At 43.0% G+C, this 20,686-nt stretch overlaps 2 protein-coding genes across 5 annotated transcripts in view; one reads left to right on the plus strand and one right to left on the minus strand.

Annotated features, from left to right (window-relative positions):
• LOC148032706 (RPA-interacting protein A) overlaps positions 1 to 20,686 on the plus strand; it is an 81,125-nt gene that overhangs the window by 22,068 nt on the left and 38,371 nt on the right. For all 4 annotated transcript variants that reach the window (XM_087683344.1, XM_087683343.1, XM_087683346.1 and 1 more), the window contains exon 4: positions 9,522 to 9,610. In XM_087683344.1, the coding sequence (XP_087539470.1) occupies positions 9,522 to 9,610 (89 nt within the window). The remainder of the gene's footprint in view (positions 1 to 9,521; positions 9,611 to 20,686) is intronic.
• Positions 19,642 to 20,364, minus strand: LOC148032707 (uncharacterized). Its single transcript, XM_087683851.1, has one exon. The coding sequence runs from the start codon at positions 20,251 to 20,253 to the stop codon at positions 19,642 to 19,644; it is 612 nt and encodes a 203-aa protein (XP_087539977.1). The 5' UTR covers positions 20,254 to 20,364.

Genomic DNA, 20,686 nt, shown 5'->3' on the forward strand with positions numbered 1-20,686 from the left:
AATTTTTGGGAGCCCTCTTGGGTGAGGATAGCCCACTTGGGGGGCTACAAATGCCTATGGTGGCCACCATGGTTGTGCCTTCTATAGGTCACACCATCGCTTCAAACTCCACGTTGCCAAATTTGCGCCTTTTCCTTGGTCTTGTTGCAATGCCAAGCTCCACATGCTGCAATGTTGAGGTTTGAGGTGCTAGACCATTGTGCCCTGAGTTGGAAAAGAGGTCCCAATAAGAAATTGGGGCTTGAAATGCTCTCTTTTGCTTTTCCCAGGTCCTCCAATAGAGGGGGGTATAGCAGACAACTATGGAGATTAAGAGGATAAGATAGAAAATGGTCTCATGTGCACTCAAGCTAAGATGTAGGTAGGGGAAGCTCAATGGATTAGAGATGGCTTTGATACCATGTTAGAATATCAGAGAAGCAACATGGGAAAGCATGCACAAGAGGGAAAAGAGAGCTCAAAGTACAAGAACAAAATCTTGCTTAGTAAGTTGCTCACAAGTATAATTGGGGTACTCCCTCACACATTGAGAGTAACCCTTAGGGCTATTTAAATAGCCTCTGGATGACTAGGGTTAGGGTTTTCCTTGCTCTCTAGTCCATTTATACTCATCTACCCTTATCCACCCTTGGATATAATGGGTTCACATGTCTATCTTGATTCTCTCAACACCAACATCGGTCGGGGTCCATTTCAAGCATGATCCGATTGATGCACTCCACTGCACCATTCTTAGATGGTGTGTTCAAATGGGAATACTCCATCGGAATACCGTAATCCTTGTAAAAGTGAGAACATGTTAGAACAAAACTCGCCATTGTGATATGCTCGTACACCGTGAACTTTGAAAGAGGTTTGCGTCTCCACAAACATCTTCCACCCGGAGAGGTGGTAGTATGCCTCGCTCTTGTATTCCAAGAAGTAGAGCCACACATAATGACTAAATTTGTTAGCAATCAACATGAGATATTTGGCCTTCCTAAGGGAGGTTGTGCCCATAGGTCCGAAAAGATCAATGTGAACCAACTCAAGCGGTCAAAGCCCTTTGAGTAGTAACTTGTGGATGAGCTTGTCTATGTTGCTTGCCCCTCAAGTAGCTAGGGTATAGAGTGTGAATAGGAGGGAAATTTAGAAGTCCCTCCACCACCTTCTTCCAAGAAGCTCGTTGAATATCATCAAGGTTTAAATGCCCATAATGAGCATGCCAAAGTAGTCCAAGCTTGTGGAAAGACTGTGCAAGGACTGTAAGAGTGTCAAGTCCACCTTGCTCTGTGCCTATCCAAAGAGCAGCTCTTGTAGATACATCCTCCATTGTGACTGCATCTTGGGCGAAGATGACTTGGGTATCTAGCTGTGTAAGACAGTACATAGATAAGAGGTTAAAGTTGACATTTACACAAAGAACTTTGGCCGAAGAAGTATGTTGATCGGGCAATAGGGGAATGGTCCCCACTTCTCATATGGGGGTGGAAGAGTTGTTGCCAATGGTGATTGATCCCCCTTTTGATCTCATGTCTTGAAGCCAATCTTGGTGATAAGTCATGGTGGAAGAGGCTCCACTGTCTATGAGCCAAGGCTTCTCCTCCTCCTCAGAAGAAGTAAGTGCTATATCCTCTACCTTGAACAAGTATATGAAGGTGGACTCATTGGTAGCGGGTGTAGCCTTTGAGTCCTGTACCCCTCCTAGGGCTTCAAATGGGGGTACTTCTGCCACCACTTCTCCTTTGGATGAGTGCTCTTGCCGTAATGGGGGCACCTAGGCTTCTTCTTGGAATCCTTTGAATCATCCTTCTTGTCCTCTTGTTTCTTGGCCTAGGGCTTCCCCTGGGACAAGGTCCTCCCAAAGAGGAGTATCTCGGGTCCTCGAAGTCAGAAAACTGGTATAGAATACATCAAACTTTGGAGATGGCAATTGAGGTAAAAGAATCATGGCCATGTCCTCGAAAGATATAGCTCGCTCGAGAGATGCAAGCTTATCTCTCATGTCCTCCAATTTGTTGATGTGGTTCTTCATGGAAGGAGAATCGTCGACAATGAGCATGCATCTCTCATGTCCTCCAATTTGTTGATGTGGTCCTTCATGGAAGGAGAATCATCGTCAATGAGCATTTGGAGCTTCTTTGTTAGTAGATTAGTCAGTTCATGGTTGAGTATGTACTTGTGGTACAACAGGTTGGGCTCAGAGATTATTTAGGCATTTTATTTGTCACTATTTATGGAGATTTGGCATTATTTGCAGCCAGTCGGCCAATATTTAATGCTGGCCAACTAGTCATATTTTTGGCATTTATTTGCCCTATTTATTGTCAGGCTCCCTTCTTCTCATTCCTTCATCACTTGACAGTTTTTAAGGAGAGGGAGCAGGTGCCAGTGCCTCCACAACCGGTAACTCACATTGCTTCTATACTGTCTCATATGTTTGGTATATGGATTTCATTTCCCGAGCATACATCTGAGTTCTCATCTGTATTGTGTTCTTTCTTTCCCTTTCTCTTTTGTCTTATGTTTCAACAGTTTATTACAGCTTATGTTTACGCTTCCATTGCTGCACCACTTCTGACATTCTTCTCAAGGGATATGCGGTGGGTAAACATCTTCTAATGGTAGAGACACTAGCTTCTTCCACACCTTTGCCATAGTCTTCAATTTGCGAACACGAACTAGGATAGAATTTGTCAAGCTCATAAAAAGAAAAGATCTAGCTCGAGAGTTAAGCCAATCCCTTAAGGCAACACGATCCATTGTTGATTCCACTTTGGGGTCCTTCATAGGATAAGGTACAAGATGGGAAACAAGCTTTCAAAGGTCAAAGGTGTTGAGAATACACTCCACCTTACATGACCACAATGAATAGTTGGAACAATCTAACCGGTCCTCCATGGGCAACAAAGGAGTATGGGCACCTGCACTTAGGGTGCCATAGGAGGCATCTTATGACTAGGGTGAAGGGTCTTTGGGAAACATGAAGGGAGGGGCGAGGAGAGGGCTGCCATATAAATGGACTTGGTGACCTGTTCTTCACGGTCTTTGCAAGAATCATCGTGATAATCTCACTACCTTTCAGAGGAATGATGAGAATTCGCATCCTTTGAATCATCAAAGGCTGCAAACTAGTGATAAGACATCTTCTATGACCTGCAAAATACCTAGAGAACTTGCATTTGCTGTAGACAGCCCCTCTAACACTGAAATTAGCTATAGGTTCTTGATAGAAACGATGTAGATGGTCAGTCTGCAAGAGAGCAGCTGCTGCCTGCACAAAAAACAGCAGCATTTGCTGAAAACACTGATTTAGACAAGCACTAAGAATAGTTGTGTTTCAGCAAAATGCTGATGTGACTGGCTGTGTTTGCAGTGTGGGATGGTCGCCTCAGCTCTGGTCACCTCACCGTTCTCTTGATTGGCGATGATACCATGTGAGAGTGCACAACAGAAGGAGGACAAGAACATGGAGAGAAAGGAAGAGAGAGACAGCAAGAAGGATGAGGAAGAAATCTGCATAGACTGAAGATGAATGCTGAGTACAACAGTGTGGACTAATGAGTCTTTGGATGCAGCTCCAGGTGTTAGTGAGGGCACAAGATCAGGTTGAGAATGATGACGGCAGCAGCACCGGAGACGGAGGGGTAAATTAGAGCCAGCCCAACAGCTACAAATAGCTGAAAGTATGCCAAACTAGCCGACCAGCATCTAGGGCCCAAAAATGGGTTGACCTATCAATAAAATGCTGCCGACTGCAGTAAATGCAGTCCGACTGCACTAGCAGGCTGTAGAAACGATGGCGTGGAAGTAGGGAAGCCGATGTGGCAGTTGCAGTGTGATAGGGGGCAGCAAAATGATTGGAAAACCTAGAGAACACACAGCAAAAGCACACAAAACTGTTAGAGCTCTTACGTCTCCGTCAGACGTTGATCGGAGCTCACAACTAGGAGATGACAAACTGACAAACCCTAAAATAGGCATGCTAACAAGCCTTGTGCAAAGCCTTGTTGGGAATTACATCACTATGTTGCTTGCGGTGAATGCAAGATGCACGACAGGTGGCTCACCTCAATCTTTGGCAATCTAGATTCCATGCACAAGCTGACCATGAGCTGACTTTTGAAGGTACTCATAGTTCAGGTGGTTGAACTGAGCATGCCATAGCTCAGTTTGAGTTGGAGAAGAGAGAAGAATAGAAGTAAAGGCTGATGAAGTTCACATCTTGTAGATGGCATTCTCCTCATGACTTGCACAAAGAACTTGTCAAGAATTTCTATCGAGAACTCGAAAAGAGTTCTTATGAAACTTAAGTATAAGACTAAGAGCACAAATCTTGCTCATTGAATGACGATGATATCCCAAGCTCGACACATAAAGAATTTTTGATATGTGGGCACCACCTTATCCATTCAAAATCAGTTGCATATTACCTTTGCCTTTGATAGGAATAAAAGGGCTGTCACCTATGGGAATTTGCCCTAGCATCAGACGCACACGGGCAATACTATCTGAAGAAGGAGTCGTGTGGTGGGAAGTGCTACTATCCACAAGCCACCCACAAGGTTGGGGGGACAACATCGCTACATCGGAGGCCATTGGAGGTGTCATGCAGATGTGAAATTTTTTTGATTTGCTTAGCGTTTGATTAACTTTTTCACTCACAAGGTTGGGGGGCCAACATTGCTACATTAGAGGCCATTGGAGGTGTCATGCGGACATGAACTTTTATTACTTTGCTTAGCATTCGATTAAAAGTTAATCAAATGCGCTAATGTGACTTGCACATGTGAGGTGCAAGTTTATTATTTCACAGTGTGGGACCCAGGACCTTGATTTATCAGTTGGTACCAAAGGCAAAAGTTGGATAGGTACTAGATGTTATCGGGTGTCAGAACTTGGCCTAGAATATTTAATTAGCTATTAGTGTGAGTGGTGAGACTAGGGAATTGGCATTAATTAATTAATTAATTCCAGTTCCAGGTTAGTGAGTGCCCAAGATCTCTTGGGTGATAAATTGGCCTAGCCAATTGAATTGTTGGCTAGTTAGATTATTTTTTTGGGCACTAGAATAGTTATTAAATTAAATTTCAGAATTAATATTTTAAAAATTAATTTAATAAGTTGAATAATACTAGAAAATGGGATTAGAAGGTTGTCACTTGGCAAAACTTGCCCATGCAAGTGGGAAAAACATTTTTGGGGGTTGACAGAAGTCTATTTCAACCATTTTTAGAGAGAAAAAGGTTGTTAGAGAGCAAGGAGATATTGCTAATGTGATTTGCAACCACCAAGGACCAGTCCTACAGTAGGTGACAACAGTTTGGAGTCCTCTAGGTGTTGGTGACAATTGCCTTTTTGATGGTCCTAAGCTGTAGGTGATAGGTTTCATGGTTGTTTGAGTAGGGTAGTAGTAGTTTTTTGGCATTTCTTGCAATGAAATTCTGAAATTTCTCCCTCTATAGCATTCTCTCTCATCCTGCAGCCATTTCTGAAGTTATCTCAGCAAAATCCAGCCATTTGAGCCATGAGAGGTGGTGATTTTGGTGAATCTCTACTGTAAACCCTAATTTATAGGAGAAATTAGGGTTTGACAACCACCTTGAGAAGCGTGCCCAGATTTTAAGGCTTCAGACTTGAATTTTTAGAGTTGAGATTAGTGTATTTTAGGAGGATTCAAGAGGCCAGCTAGCCAACACTGCCCCTCATAATCCACCCCAAAATGGAGTTGCAAAGCGTATGAATCGGACCATACAGGATAAGGACCATACGATGGTGTCTCATGCTGCATTACCCCATGGTTTTTGGGCAGAGGTTGTTATGCCAGCTGCTCACTTAATTAATCGGTCACCAAACAGGTCTTTGGGGGAGGAAAGTTTCCCAAGAAGCATGGTCGGGCAAGCCACCTTCATATTCTCATCTGAAAGTGTTTGGCTGTGAGGCTTTTATGCACATTTCGTAAAGAAAAACGCAGCAAACTTAAGCCAAAGTCCCGTATATGCATTTTCATAGGATATGGTGACGAGGGTAAAATGGGGTATAAATTGTGGGATCTCGAGAAAAGGAAAGTAGTATGCAGCAATGACGTTATCTTCTAGGAAGATCGTATGCACAAACAGCCCGAAAAGACTGAGGAGGTCCGTAGGGTTGTATTTCGGGAAGAAATACCTTTTGGATAACAAAATGTGCCTGCGTTAGCCAGCTATTGCCCATGATAATGAGCCACTACATTTGCAGGAACAGCCAGGACAGCAAGTTGTTAATGCTGATTTGCAGGCTGAAATGCCAGGACAACATGCTGAAAATGGAAATTTGCAAGAACAGCTAGGAAACAATGACCATTGGGTTAGGAGATCGTCTAGGGCTACTAGACAACCTGACAGATTTGTTCTTGGTGTAAACAATGACAGTCTGTGGTGAACCATCTTGTTTCAAGGAAGCATTGCATAGACAGGACAACAAGAAATGGTATAAAGCCTTTAGGTGGGAGGTTGTTGGGAATAAAGGCCTCGTGTCTTTAAATGTACTCAGGTGTGACCTAAAGATACACACTTGTCATCGTACCTAAAATCGTGCTCACTCTCTACTCTGCTCTATCTCACTCTCTTTGTCTCTCACTGTGCATAACGACTGATTGTCTCGATCTCCGTGCCTAACCTGTCACTACACTAGGGACTAGTCCTATAGTAGGTGATAGTAGTTTGGAGGCCTCTAGGTGCTGATGAGAGTAGCCAAGGTCCTTTTGGTGTAGATGACAACATACAAGATGGGGCAACATCCTTTTTGATAGTCCTAAGCTGTAGATGATAGCTTCCATGGCTGTTTGAGCAAGGTAGTAGCGGTTTTTCAGCATTTCTCGCAATGATATTTTGAAATTTCTCTCTCTACAACATTCTCTCTCATCCTACAGCCATCTCTTAAATTATCTCAGTAAAATTCAGCCATTTAAGCCATCAGAGGTGGAGATTTTGGTAAATCTTTGCTGTAAACCTTAATTTACAGCAGAAATAAGGGTTTGATAGCCACCTCGGGAAGTGCACCTAAATTTTTAGACTTCAATTTTTATAGCTGAAATCAGTGTATTTCAAGAGGATTCAAAGGGCCAGCCTGCTAGGATTTAATTTGGGGCTTATTTATTTTCCAAGGAGCACTTGTGAATGTCAATCTCCTAGCAAATCAAGGGGCAAATTGATTTGAAGGCTCGGTGGTCATTTATGATAGCAAGAGGCACTTGGATTATTGGAGGAGGTTAAGAATCTCAATTACACTCCATCCATTTGCAATACAAGTTAAAGAAACACCGCAAGGGGTACCAAGTTTTGGGGCCAACAGGTTGTCCAATGTCCAAGATTAATTGGTAAATACCATTTTCATTTTCAGTTTATGTGAATTTGATACTTGCTGTAATTAGTGTTAAATCATGTTATTTACTTGGTTTTAGGAGGAGCATCCTCAATTCTCCTTCTTGTTGTTCTTTTTGTCCTTGTCGGGGCAATCCTTCTTCCAATGACTTGTCTTGCCATAAATGTGACAAGTAGACTCCTTGGCTTTATCTTGCTTGGCGTTCTCGTTCTTCTTCTTCTTGTTATTCTTTCCCTTTTGTTGGGAAGATTGTTATGTCGATGCTTTTGACTTGGGAACATGCTAACCTTTGTGTTGTTTCTCCTAGTCCATGACCATTAGAACCAACTCCTCCCACTTAAGGGTATTTGTTTGCTTTGAAGTAATCAAGGTGGAGTACAATGCACTAAATTAGGGCAGTAATCATTAAAGAAGAGTTATTGCCATGTCCTTCAAGTAATCATCTTTCCTGTGTTCTGGACTTGCATCTATAGCTGCCAAAGCTTATTGATATGGTTCCGCATGGAAGCGGACTTGGATGGGTTTTATATTCGCATCTGTACCTCAAGAGACATCCTAGCTCATCATGGTCATTTGATTGTACTAGTCTGATTCCGGCGGCCATATATCGCGAGCAATTGTCGAATGCTGGATGTCAGCTATCACAACTGGAGTAGAGAGAAAGAGGAAACAGGGGATGTGAGCATTCGGTTTATCCCAATGTGATTGTACCTTGACCAACTTAGCTTTCTTATCAGCAGAAAGCTTGGAGGCATCACAAGTTGCAGCATGGTCTATAGCCTCGGTCACGAGCTCTGCCAAATCACATGACTCTAGGATGGCAAGCATCATTACCTGCCAAATATAGTAATTCTCCCCATTGAGCTTCTGATTGGAAGGAAGAGCTGGTAACACAGGGACCTTATAGTCCATAATAGTCTAAAACTCCATGTCAATCTCGGAAGACAACGGAACGACCCGAATAATCGACCCGCTTTCCTAGCAAATTCTCGCGGAACCGGCCCTCTTTACCACGTGAATAACCTACACAAAAACAAGGGCAGCCCTCTCTCGGACTCCGCAAATGGTCCTTGCTAAGGCTTCCTCCACTTGTGCTGAATATGTTTCAATAGTCGGAGGTGATGAAAACTCAAAATCTGCTCCCAAAGGCTGAAAACACAGCCTTTTCTCCTTCACAAACAGCAAAAATCTGCAAAAAATAGCAACTTAGCTCCTTTTCCATGCTTCATGTGTTTGCCTCAGCCTTCAAACATTGAAAACTGAAACTTTTGCCGCGCTTAAATCTCCTGTTTAGGTTTTCCCTCGATCAATCAACCCTTCAACGCTGCTTTAATACCATGCCAGAGTGCAGTGAATGTGGAAACATATGACCGGACTGAAAGAAAATGAACATGACAAAAGAGGGAGAGAGAAAAGAGACAGTAGAATGCAGAAATCTGCAGTAGATGAATGCTGAAATGAAGGAGGCAGATGTATACATGGGCTGTTGAATGTATCTCCATGAGCTGATATCTCTCTCCACCTGAAAACCAAGTGAATGATGATTGGGGTAGGCTGCCTATAAATAGGCAAGAAAAGTACACAAAATAATCAGGTTGGCTAGTTAAAAATTGGCTGACTGCTACCCAAAAAGCAATCACTGAATAAAATAATGCATAAAATACTGAGCAATAAATTTGATTGCCACGTGGCATCCTGCACAGCTTGTCCGGCCTACCCAAGTGCCCAGAAATGCTGGAAATGACCTGTAGACTGCATAGAATTGTCCAACCTGAAAATAGGAACTGTGTAATTGTGCCCAAGAATATTAATTGTACAATAGTAAACTGCCAATGCCTGTCCAGGGGATGAATAAATTGCTAACAGAGTATGCTGATGTTTGTAAGCAAAGCATCAAGTTGGAGCAGCACAATTAGAAATGTGTGCTCCTTGTTCATTATTGGGCTAGTATGGGAAATAAGAAAAATACTACCCACAATTTTAGAGAGTACAAGGATGAATTTTAGTTTAGCATTCCTTTTTGTAAAAATCACATTGCTTTTAGACTCAACAAACACAAAAAAGAATAATAATTGTCTGAGTTTCTTCATTTGTTTGTTTGACTATACCAAGTTGAAAGTGTTTTGTGGTTAATCAAACTCAATGACTTCGTGCTTCTCTCTGTTTATAATTATGTCCAGATAGTGCTGTGCTGGAGGAATTTGAGAAAGTGTGTGCAGAAGAGGATCGTTACTTAACAACTTTGTTAGAGCAATTACAAATGAACAAGGTAGTGGCTCATGAAGTCATGGTGTTTCATCAGATATGCTATAAAGGTTCTTATTAATTGGTAAACTAGTCCTTGCTAATGATTTTTATTCTTTGTTATACTTACACAGTCCTATGCTTGAAAACAGATGCACTATACCTTTTGTTCATTACAATGCTTCTGACCTATATATACTTTTTTTCTGTTATCATTTGCATACTTATTCATTGCAGTATGAGTCCTTTGTTCATCCTTCTCAATGAATGCCAAATCTTCCATGGATGGTCATTCTCTCTGTTTCTACTCTTTAGTTTGTTTCCAAGCAATTTGCCTTAGGAGTCGTGGTTAGCGGAGGTTCACGAAAACAAGAAAGAAAAGAGTTGGAATTTGTTCGTGGATGCTTAACAGCAAGATACGTGGGATGCTTGGTGTTCTGACATTCTGTTTGTCCAATTAGCAACCCACTGGAAGTTAGTAGACAGTGTTCTTTACAACATCCATGGGTTAGGCAAAGAGGTACCATGACTATATATATCATCCTAAGAAAGCCCTCATTGGTTGCTATTGCAGAGTACTCATCTTGTCAGTAGTAGAGCGTGAGATGAAGTTGTTTAATGGCAGGAATGTATGTACATATTTGCATACCTATGCTCAAAAGATGGAGTTCTTTGGGGTGGCTCAACTTGCATGGAGCCAGTGTTTTGTATGGGTCGGCGACATGAATTGAAAGCCTAAGTTACTGAATTGTACATGCAAGATGCTGACTGGATAGCTTTCAAGAAGACACCTAGGGAAGAATTTTATATAGAAGAGACCAATTTGATTACCTGCATGACTATCCAAGAGTGGGTTCTATAATCTAATAAGGGTCTTGTGGCTACAGAGTTATTAAGAGGATTTGAAAATCGGTTTGAGCAGTTAGATCTTGCTGAACAACAGCCTTTTGCAAGTCAGAAAATTGAATTGTTTCTACAAGCGGTAGATCCCAAGCTTCAAGAAAAGCTTAATGATTTGTTAGAGGATCAGACTATAGAGATAGGGCTTAAAACAAAGTGGAGACATGTTAAGGTGCTGTTACTACAGTGGTGCAAAAGCATAGGAGAAGAGAAAGATTGCATGTATCTAGCTTGCCCATTGTTACAGGCAAAAAAGTTGATGTATCTAGTAAGCCACTTGCTTCTATGGCTAACCCTATGGTTGCATCGGTTGTTCTTACTGTAAGGGATGATGCATTACATGAATTGGTTAAAGGCATGCGAGATCTTCAATTGAAGGTCGCAAAATTGGATGAGAAAGGACAAGAAGAAAGGGAACGGGCAGTAGTTCTTAAACTAGGAAAAAGATGTATATGGTGTAATAGTTTGTAGTATGAAAGGACGGATTGTGTTGCCTATTAAAAGGCCTTGGTATGACAACTCATCTTTTGGAAAGATAGCAAGATCTATGCACAAGAAACGCGATTGCCTCTTGCTTTGAATTTTGGAAAGGAAGGTATACAAAAGTTGTTGGAAGACTTGGCTGTTCAAAATGCTTATGCGGTTGTACATGCTGCTACTTTTGGTCTATAGTTGGATAGAACGTCTGGCCAAGTAATGGTTGGTTCGAAGGCTGCAATATGTACACATGCTTTGCATGTGGCTGAAAAGAGGAAAGCTATTGATAGTGAAATGCCTAATGTAGGGCAAGACATTCGTGACATAACTGTATATTCAGTGTATATATATTTAGTAAAAGTGCAAAACATGAATGTACTTGTGAAAGAGAAATGGAAGAGAGATGAATATAGTCTAGGGACATCTAAGAGAGTGACAAGAAAAAGTATTGATCAACCAAAAGTTGCAAATCGGCCATTTCCCGAGTATATTATGGAAGAGGTTGGGTAGGAGTGGAAATAGGATAGTAAACAAGAGGGAAAAAAAAAAGTAAACAGCTGAGATATAAGTTGCAACTTGATATTGAGACAACCATGGATGCCTTGGACGATCCTATAGTGGAAGAGTCAGACATTGCATTTGTGGATTTTATTAATGCATCTGCAGAGATTTACGAAGCACATGTTTACTTGGTTGTAGGGACTCAGAGGGAGATTGGTGACTTGTTGGATGTACATGATTTGCAGGACATAGTTGCTTTCTTTGAGACAGGTCATGAGCTAGAAGCTATAAAGATAGAGGATCATGTGTATGATGCTCCATAGCTGAAAAATGTTTCGGATGCTTTGTTAGAGGCCTTGATAGGCAATTCAAAGATGCTTCAAGTTATGAATTGCTTCACTATTTTCTGTGATGGTCACTATGTATTGGATGCAAGTGAGGCTCAGTTTATGTTTGATGTGGTACACAATTGTTAGTATAAGCAGGTTTCCATGCATTGGACTCTGAAAGAGCAGGCATGTTGCTATGTATTTGTTGATGAGTGCATTGATAGCATGTATATGGAGATTCAAGAGTCTCTAGTATATGATGCGTACCCAAGGCTTGATGATCTTGGAGTGGATGCTTGGTATGGTGTTGGAGTTATGCAAATGCTAATCATTTTGATCCATGATCCAAGGGGATACCTTCTTATGTGCATGATGAGCGACAAGTTCATGCTATGGGTGTTTGACCTGAGTGGTACATTGGTGGCAGATACTGGAGGATGTACAAGTTTAGAGGGCGTGGATATTGTGCTGCTATGCAGACACAATGTGAAAGACCTTGGAGTTGTTGGAGCTCAGCTGGGGATGTGCAGCAGTTCCAGGAGTGAGAGTGACGGCGAGAGAGAGAGAGAGAGAGAGAGAGAGAGAGAGAGAGAGTGTGTGAAAGTACGATTAGATTTGAGTGTACCAACAATGTGTTGGTACACAAAGAATAAAATGTATTTATACTTAGGACATATAAGGGTGCGTTCACATATACAATTGAATAGTGTGTATATACTATACGCGGAGGTGAAAACGGGCCTTTATTCCAATAACCTCCCACTTAAAGGTCCGAAGTGAGCCTCTAACCAACTCACACTAGTCGTATGTAATGTTCATGCTGAGCCTTGCTTAGACTTTTAGTGAGAACATCAGCAGGGTTGTCCTGTGTTTTGATCTTGGTCAATGTGATTAGACCATCTTTCAGAATCTGTATGATAAAGTGTATCGCACATCTATATGCTTTGTGCGTGAATGATACATGGCATTTTTAGCCAGATACACAGTACTTTGGCTATCACATCCCAAAACTGTAGTACCCATAGATATGCTGAGATCCTCTGCAAGTCTGCTCAACTAGATAGCTTCCTTAGAAGCTTCAGTAAGTCGATATGTATTTAGCTTCAGTAGTACTTAGTGGGACGATGTTCTGCAACCTAGAACACTAAGAAACGGCCCCACCAGCAAATGTAAAGACATACCTGTTGGTGGATCTACGAGTGTCCAAGTCACCTGCCATGTCTGCATCACAATAACCTTGCAAACTAAGTGCACCCTACCCATAGCAAATACACTTTCTTTGTGTACCCTTTAGGTATCGAAGAATACACTTGATAGCCTCCCAATGTGTTTTGCCAGGATTTGACATAAACCTGCTAACAACTCCCACTGCATGAGCAGTGTTTGGACGAGTAGCAACCATAGCATACATAAGAGAGCCACAAGTTGATGCATAAGGGACTCCCTTCATAGCATTTGCTTTCACGTCATCTTTTGGGCTGTTGGCTTTACTAAACTTAAGGTAAGGAGGTATGGGTACCCCAAAAGGCTTAGCTTCAGCCATGTTAAATCTGTCCAGTACCTTTTCAATGTACTTTTCTTGAGATAAAAACAACAATTTCTGCATTCTATCTCTGCGAATCCTCATGCCCAAAATATGCTATGCATTTTCCAAATCTTTCATGGAGAAGGCTGATTTCAGCTGATTTTTGAGAGCATCCAAGCTAGTCTCTCTTTTCCGAGCTAGCAATATATCATCCACATACAAAACAAGTATAATGGGACTGGCATCTGTATTCTTTTTCATGTACAAACAATGATTTGCATGGCTGTGTGTAAACCCATGAGATAGCATAAAAGTGTCAAACTTTTTGTACCACTGTCGTGGTGCTTGCTTCAGCCCATACAAGTTGTGTTTTAGTTTACACACCATCTGCTCTTTTCCAGGAACTACAAAGTCCTCGGGCTGTTTCATGTAAATTGCCATCAATGTCACCATGCAGGAAAGCTGTTTTTACATCCATTTGGTACAGCTCTTAAGTCCAATACAGTAGTCAGGGCAAAATGTCACCCTCATCTGTAAGCATCACATAATGCAAGGAGGGGTCAAACCTGTGTGGTTGCCTTTTTACGCGTGTAGACCTGCGTACCCAATGATCTACATTTTCAGGAATTGGGTCTACATCTGGAGGTATGTTATTTTTAGTATTTATTGGCTATTGTAAGCCATTTTCAGCATGCTGTTCATGCTGTACAGTACCGTCATTTTCATTACTAGGACTTGCAATTTCATAATCAGCAAGTCTATTTTGTTGTCCATGACCTCCTTGTTCTCCTATTTGCTGTCCATCATCATCTTGGCTCAAAAATAACTGGCTGATCATTAGTTTCAGCCTGTGGTACAACACCATGAGGCTCATTTTCTGTAGTAATAGGTGGCTGCAAATTCTGATATTTGACATTTTTAATATCTTCATTAGAGGCTAAAGTATCTTTCAGCAATTTTGCCTCATTAAACACAACATTACGGCTGTGAATAATTTTCTCCACACTCTATAGCCAAAACCATAGCCCATGAAAATGCCTTTGGTGGATTTTGGATCAAGTTTGTTCCTCAGCTCATCTCTAACATGCACAAAAGCATCACAACCAAATATGCGTAAATGGTCATATGAGGCCGATTTGCCAGACCAAACCTCCTCAGGGATGCCATTATTTAAGGACCTGTTTGGAGAGGGGTTGCAAATGTGAACTGCGGTTTTGAGTGCCTCTCTCCAAAATTCATGAGGGAGATTAGCAGTAGACAGCATGCACCGCACTCTTTCACATAAAGTCCTATTATATCTTTCAGCCACCCCATTTGAAGAAGGGTTGTAAGGAGCTGTAAGCTCCCTCTTAATTCCATGCAAGCTACAAAAGGACTTGAATTCAGTAGATGTGAACTTACCCCCATTATCAGTTCTCAAGCATTCCAGCTTTCTACCTATCTGAGTGGTCACAAATGCATGAAAAGTTTTAAAAACAGCAAACACTTCACTTTTCTTTTTCGAGGTATACCCAAATCTTTTTGGAACAATCATCAATAAAGGAGATAAAATATGCAGCACCACCCAACGATTTCACGGGTATACTACATACATCGGAATGCACTAAGTCCAAGACATTGGACTTACGAGAGGCACCAGAGTAAAATGAAATTTTTATTTGCTTTCCAAATTGACACTCATTACAAAAGTCAAGTTTAGAGCCTTTTCCATCAACCCTCTTCAGAGAGGTAAGGACATCAAGTCCTTTTTGGCTCATATGGCCTAATCTCTTATGCCATAACTCCAAATGACATCCAATTTCAGCAACTGCAAGAAACTTGCCATTCAAGGCTTTACAGTGCAAACAATACAAAGTGTCCTTCTTGGTTCGTTTTGCAATCAACATGGAACCCTTTTTTACTTTCCACAAACCACCACCAAACAATGTAGTGTAACCATGCAAGTCAAGCTGACCAACAGATAGTAAACTCTTTTTAATGCCAGGCACATATATGACATCTTTCAACCAGGGTTGTTAAGTACGAAAGGTACGATACAGTACGGTATGATAAAATACAGTACTAATTGATACCTTATGATTTTATAAGGTACGGTACGATATTAGTACGAAAAAAGAAAACAAAAACTTGGTTATTTTGGATTATAGATAATAGAACACATGTTTAGAGCTAAAATAGCAATGTCACTTGAGTTAATAGGATGAATACATGAGAATAACAAGGAAAAACCTCATACTATACAACATGCGCAATGTTCTACTAGAAGACAGATGGGAGTGTATATGTAATACATCAAAGAACAAAGCAAAGTTTAGGGTGGATGGACAAACAGGCTTTTCATTCTTTTGTGTGTGTCTGTGAGAGAGAGAGAGAGAGAGAGAGAGAGAGAGAGATTTTACGAAAAAAAAAGAGAGAGAGAGAGAGAGAAATGAAATGAAATATTAACGTCTACAAAAGGCCAAAATGACCTATGAGGCCATGAGTTACAATCATGTGTATGATGGTACAACTGTTTGGGCAAAATATGTATGTAGCACAAAGCAAAATAAGAAAGGAAACTAACTATATCTGTGTGTAAAACATAGAGCTCTATCTAGTAACAACGAGCTCCAAATGGTACAGTCTCATATGGGTATGGAGGACCAAGCTCTAGCCCGAGCAATAATCCCCTGTATCTGCCTATGAAGGTGTTGTCGGTGTCTGTGCCGAGGCCTAGGACGTCTGGATTGGCTAAGCTGAATGGCTCGATCAATCAATACTCCTTGTCTATGTGTGGATTGTGGCGGTGAGAGAGGCTCTCGTGTGGACTATGGCTGTAACTGCATTGAAGTCTTTTGAGTCTCCTTTGCAAAGAAGTCTATGAGTTGCCTTTGTAAAGGGCCTTGATGTCCTGGGACAGCTATTCTTGAGGCGCATGTCACGAAGCCGTCGTATCTCAAGAAGAAAGAGGCCAAGGTATCATTGATTGGTAAAATCCATGACTCTGGATAGTGGTCCAAATCCGTCTCTAAAGAGACAGTGGAAACGACCACGGACCTCATAATACTTTGGGCAGCGGCAAATATAATGCTCCTTTGTCTCTGGCTCTAATTGGCATATCTAGCATATGCGCTCCTCTGGTGGGATGGATATATATCTGCCAGTCTCAATCTCTAGCTGATGTGAGGAGGTGTGCAGTTGGCCAATAGTACATCTGATCCCATGGGAAAGGTGGGTGTCCATGTATCTCAGGCGAATAATAAATCGATCATCTGTAGTATGAAGGAAATGCACACGGTAGAAAGCCATCTTTGTCCCTAGTTCTTGCCCTGGCATCAACCATGTCCGCCTGATATTCAACTGGGTAAGATCCACCCTGATGATCTTGCGGATCTCTAACCTGCTCAGATCAAGAGATGGTGCATCCAGGGAGTACTGGAAGGGGGGTAACTTTTCCATGCTAAAGCCATGCAGCTCAAACCAGGCCAACATTTGTGCATACCAACATGAAGTATCATTCTCTCTGGCAAGCTGCTTGGAGGACTCAAGGGCCAACCATGTATATCTGTGTCTGGGTAAGTCCCATAGGCTATGTATGTATGAGATCGATCGGGTGAGGGCCTCTACCACAATCGGTGTAGCTGCTAGCTCGGCTTTGATGATCTCATGTGGTACTGAGGCCTTACATCTGATCATCTTGGATATCATGGATACTAGGGGTTTCTCCATCGACCTCCATCCGTCGTAAGTGCGCCCTGATCTGCTACGGTAGTCAAGACTAGGCCCCCATATCTGTACTCCATAAAGTAGTGTGGATGTGACCAGTGTATCGAAGAGCCATAGCTTGGTACGGGGTTCTTGGAATTGCACCTGTGAGCATATCCTCTCCAAACCACCTAGTGTTGTGTATCTGCGAGTCAGTCTAGTGTCTGCTGCCTCTCGCATATAAAAGGTGGGCCCTATGAATAAGACTCCTAGGTATGTATAAGAATCCACATACTCCAGCTCCTCAGATCCATATGTGAATTTAGGTGCTGATCTCCTGACCCATTGTGGTGTAGTATTAAATACCATCACCTTGGTTTTACCAAGGTTCACTGAAAGCCCACTGTCCAAAGTATAGGAGTGTAGTGCATCCAAGTGTCTCTGTAGACCCTCTGGAGAGTCAGCTATCAATACAATGCCATCTACATACAGTAGGAGAGGTTTCCAAGTGCCAGCTAGTGGAGCTCCTCTATCTCCTTCCTGTGAAATGTAGTCAGCAATCCTATCAATGTACAGGCCAAATAATGTTGAAGGGAGGGGGCATCCTTGCTTTATCCCAATGGTGGAGTAAATAGGTGCCGAAAGGCCCTCAGGTGTCTGGACTCTACCCACAACTCTCTCATACAGTGCCAAAATACCCCAACTGAGCTCTTTCGGTACTCCCATGGTATGCAATCTATTTATTAGCCTGTCTCTCGGTACTGTGTCAAAGGCTTTGCGGAAGTCCACAAAGCAGCAGTAGGTCCGTCGGCCATGGGCCCTTCCCTCCTCAATGATCGCTCTGAGTGTGAGGATGTGATCCAATGTGGAGAAGCCTCTCCTAAAGCCAGCTTGTCCCTGGGCTCTAAGACCCCACATCTCTGCCCACCTAATTAACTCATGCTCAAGGATGGAAGCATATAACTTAGCCAATGTATGCCCAACCATGATAGTCCGATAGTTACCGGGTAGAGTAGGGTCCCCTGACTTGAGGATAGGCACAATAGTGTTCGTGCTTCAGCTTTCTGGTAGGCCTTCACACATGGCTCTGTTAAACATGTAAGCTAGGAATCCTGCCACCAAATCTCTAGCATGGATCAAGTGCTCGGCTACTAATCCATCGTGATCTTGTGCCTTTCCTTTGCTAAGTCTGTTAATGGCCTCTCGGACCCTACTTTCTGTAAAGAAAGTGGTGGTCTCTGGATAAGGCTCAAGTGGGTCAGGATGAGGTGGTTGACCCTCCACAGTATAAAGACTAGCTACATATTCCTCCTAGACAGCGGTGGATGTAATAGGTGTGGTCGGGCAATGCTCTCTAAAAAGCCTCCAAGCCTCTCTAGAGTCTTGGCTCAAGAATAACTGATATAGGTCTCGCTTTAGCTGGGCCAAGAATGTTCTCTTCTTCCACCATGTGAGGTGTCTAAAGAGTATCTGTGTCTGTTTGTGGGTAGTGGACCCCAGTGCTATCTCTCTCTGTAGCTGTGCTCTAGTCTCACGGCACTCATCATCACACCAGCTATTCTGAGGTGTCACCCCCGGTGGAGGCTCTCTGTGTGGGTCGTGAGTGTGGGAAGGCTACACCTGCAACGATGTGTAGGGCCTCACTGAACTGTTGAGCCAGCTCTTGTAATGGAACGTCGGGGTCTGCATCATGTAACAATCTAAGGATCTCCGCCTCATAGGTATCCTCTGTCTCTCTGGAAAAGAGGTACCTTGGGTGCTGGTGAGCTGCATGATGGGTCTGCGTATTAGTGAATTGGAGGTCAATGGTGAATGATAGGTAGGCATGATCCACTGCAACTCCGAGAAGGCGTGGGGATACTGAGAGGCCCTGGATGTGAGATATCAGCATCGGTGGGGCAAAAACATAGTCTACTATGCTGGCACCATGTCGGTGAGGATAACATGTGAAGACGCCGGATAGGCAGTATCTAGCTAGGCCATTAAGAATGGCCAACCTGTGTGCTGTGGCCATCTCCACAAGGTATCTCCCATATTCGATGACTTTCCCCATATCCATAGATGTCCTCTCCAGCTGTAGCTCTGACACATCCTGCTCCTATAGCATCTCCTCAGATGCATCAAAGAAAGACACATGATGGGAGGTTGTCCAACATTAAAGTCTCCTAGTAAGATAACCTCTTCCTCCTTCAAGAACTCCCAAATATCCTCATCCAAAGCCACATATGGTGATTGCCCCTTGGGTGGGGCGTATCGAGACGTCATAGGGGAAAAATAGCATATGGCAACATACAAAGTGCTTTCCTCACTACGCACTCTCACCCATATGTATCTGGCCTGCTCATCTCTGTGGACTACCTGGATCATCTGCTGTAGCTCCTCCCTAAATAACACTGCCACTCCTGCCGACCCGCGATTACTGTGGTCTGTGCGTGTCTCCTTCCTGCAAGCTAATTCCCACCTATAGCTTGTCACCCGTGGAAGTGTAGTATGTGGTCCATGATGTGTCTCTGAGTAGAACACTATATCTCTCCCCCTGAATGTCTCCTCAAAAGCTCCCATATCCAATCGGAGGGCTCCGTTACGGTTCCAGACTGCCACTGCAAGGCTGGTTCCATAGGTCCCATAGGTCTCACGCTGTCATTTGTGGCGCTTCTCCATGACTACCACTCTCCCTCCTCTGTAGAAGGCGAGTTTGCCCTCCTCCTTGGCTGCCTTAATTTTTGGCATGCACTCCCTCATGTGGGCTAGTTGGGTTGGTGTGAGATCGTCACCTAAAAACACACCGGTCCCCTTCAATGTACGGCGTTGAGCTAGGAAGTCTCTCCTAGCCTCCGTGGTAGGGAAGCGGAGAATGAGTGCACGCTCTTTTGAGCTCTCCCTTTCTGTGCTTTTCTTGCCCACTCTCCAAGCGGAGACATGCATGTCTTTCTTAATATTCATTAACGTGTATAGCACCTTGGTGTCCTCATCCCATTTTTCATGCATCTTTAGCTCCATCACCCGAACATGGAGTGCTCGCATTTTCCTTTTTTGTTCCTCCTCCAATGTGTCATTGATTATGGTTGTTGTAGGTGCGTGTGCCAGGTGTTTCCTCTTCTTTGCAATTTGAATCCATTGCTTCGCCTCCTCTACTTGCTGTTGGGTTTTCTTGAGCATCTCTGCCCAAGAGACAGCCTCCTTCGTCGTCTCCTCCTCCTTTCTTTGGAGTTGTTGTACTTCCTCTTTGATGCGGGTGAGCTCCTCAGTCATGCTAGGTTGAATTTCCCCTTCCTTTAGCTTGGGGCTGAGCTGAATGTCAGTCAGTAGCTGCCTAAGTGATTGAATCTTCCCATCTTGGGCTTCTATCTTCAATTCCAGCTTTTTAATCATCTCCTTGACTTTGTTGATGGCATTGATAATCATCTGCTCTATCTGGACCTTCTCCATTTTGGGGGCGAACTCTGCCTTGTTGTGTCGGGCACAAGTTGATTATGACATATTGCTCCACCGGTGTGAACACAATTGAGGGCCTTCGAATATAATTCCAGTGCCCTTCCTGGAGTGGTGTGATCTCCGCCCTTTTCCTGGAATGACGTGATGGACTGACGGGCAGTGGCGGCAGACGGGAGAGCGCACAGGATGGGGCGGCGACGGGAGAACGGACGGGAAGAAGAACAAACAAACGATCAAACGGGAGAACGGA

The sequence above is a fragment of the Lygodium microphyllum genome, chromosome 8 (genome assembly GCF_053477565.2).
Source record: "Lygodium microphyllum isolate KBCC chromosome 8, Lygodium_microphyllum_v1.1.10, whole genome shotgun sequence".
In the NCBI taxonomy this organism is placed as follows: domain Eukaryota; kingdom Viridiplantae; phylum Streptophyta; class Polypodiopsida; order Schizaeales; family Lygodiaceae; genus Lygodium; species Lygodium microphyllum.

What these genes read in the sequence shown, in the direction of transcription:
- LOC148032707 (XM_087683851.1), bottom strand. Translation starts at nt 20,253, where the DNA reads ATGACTGAGGAGCTCACCCGCATCAAAGAGGAAGTACAACAACTCCAA.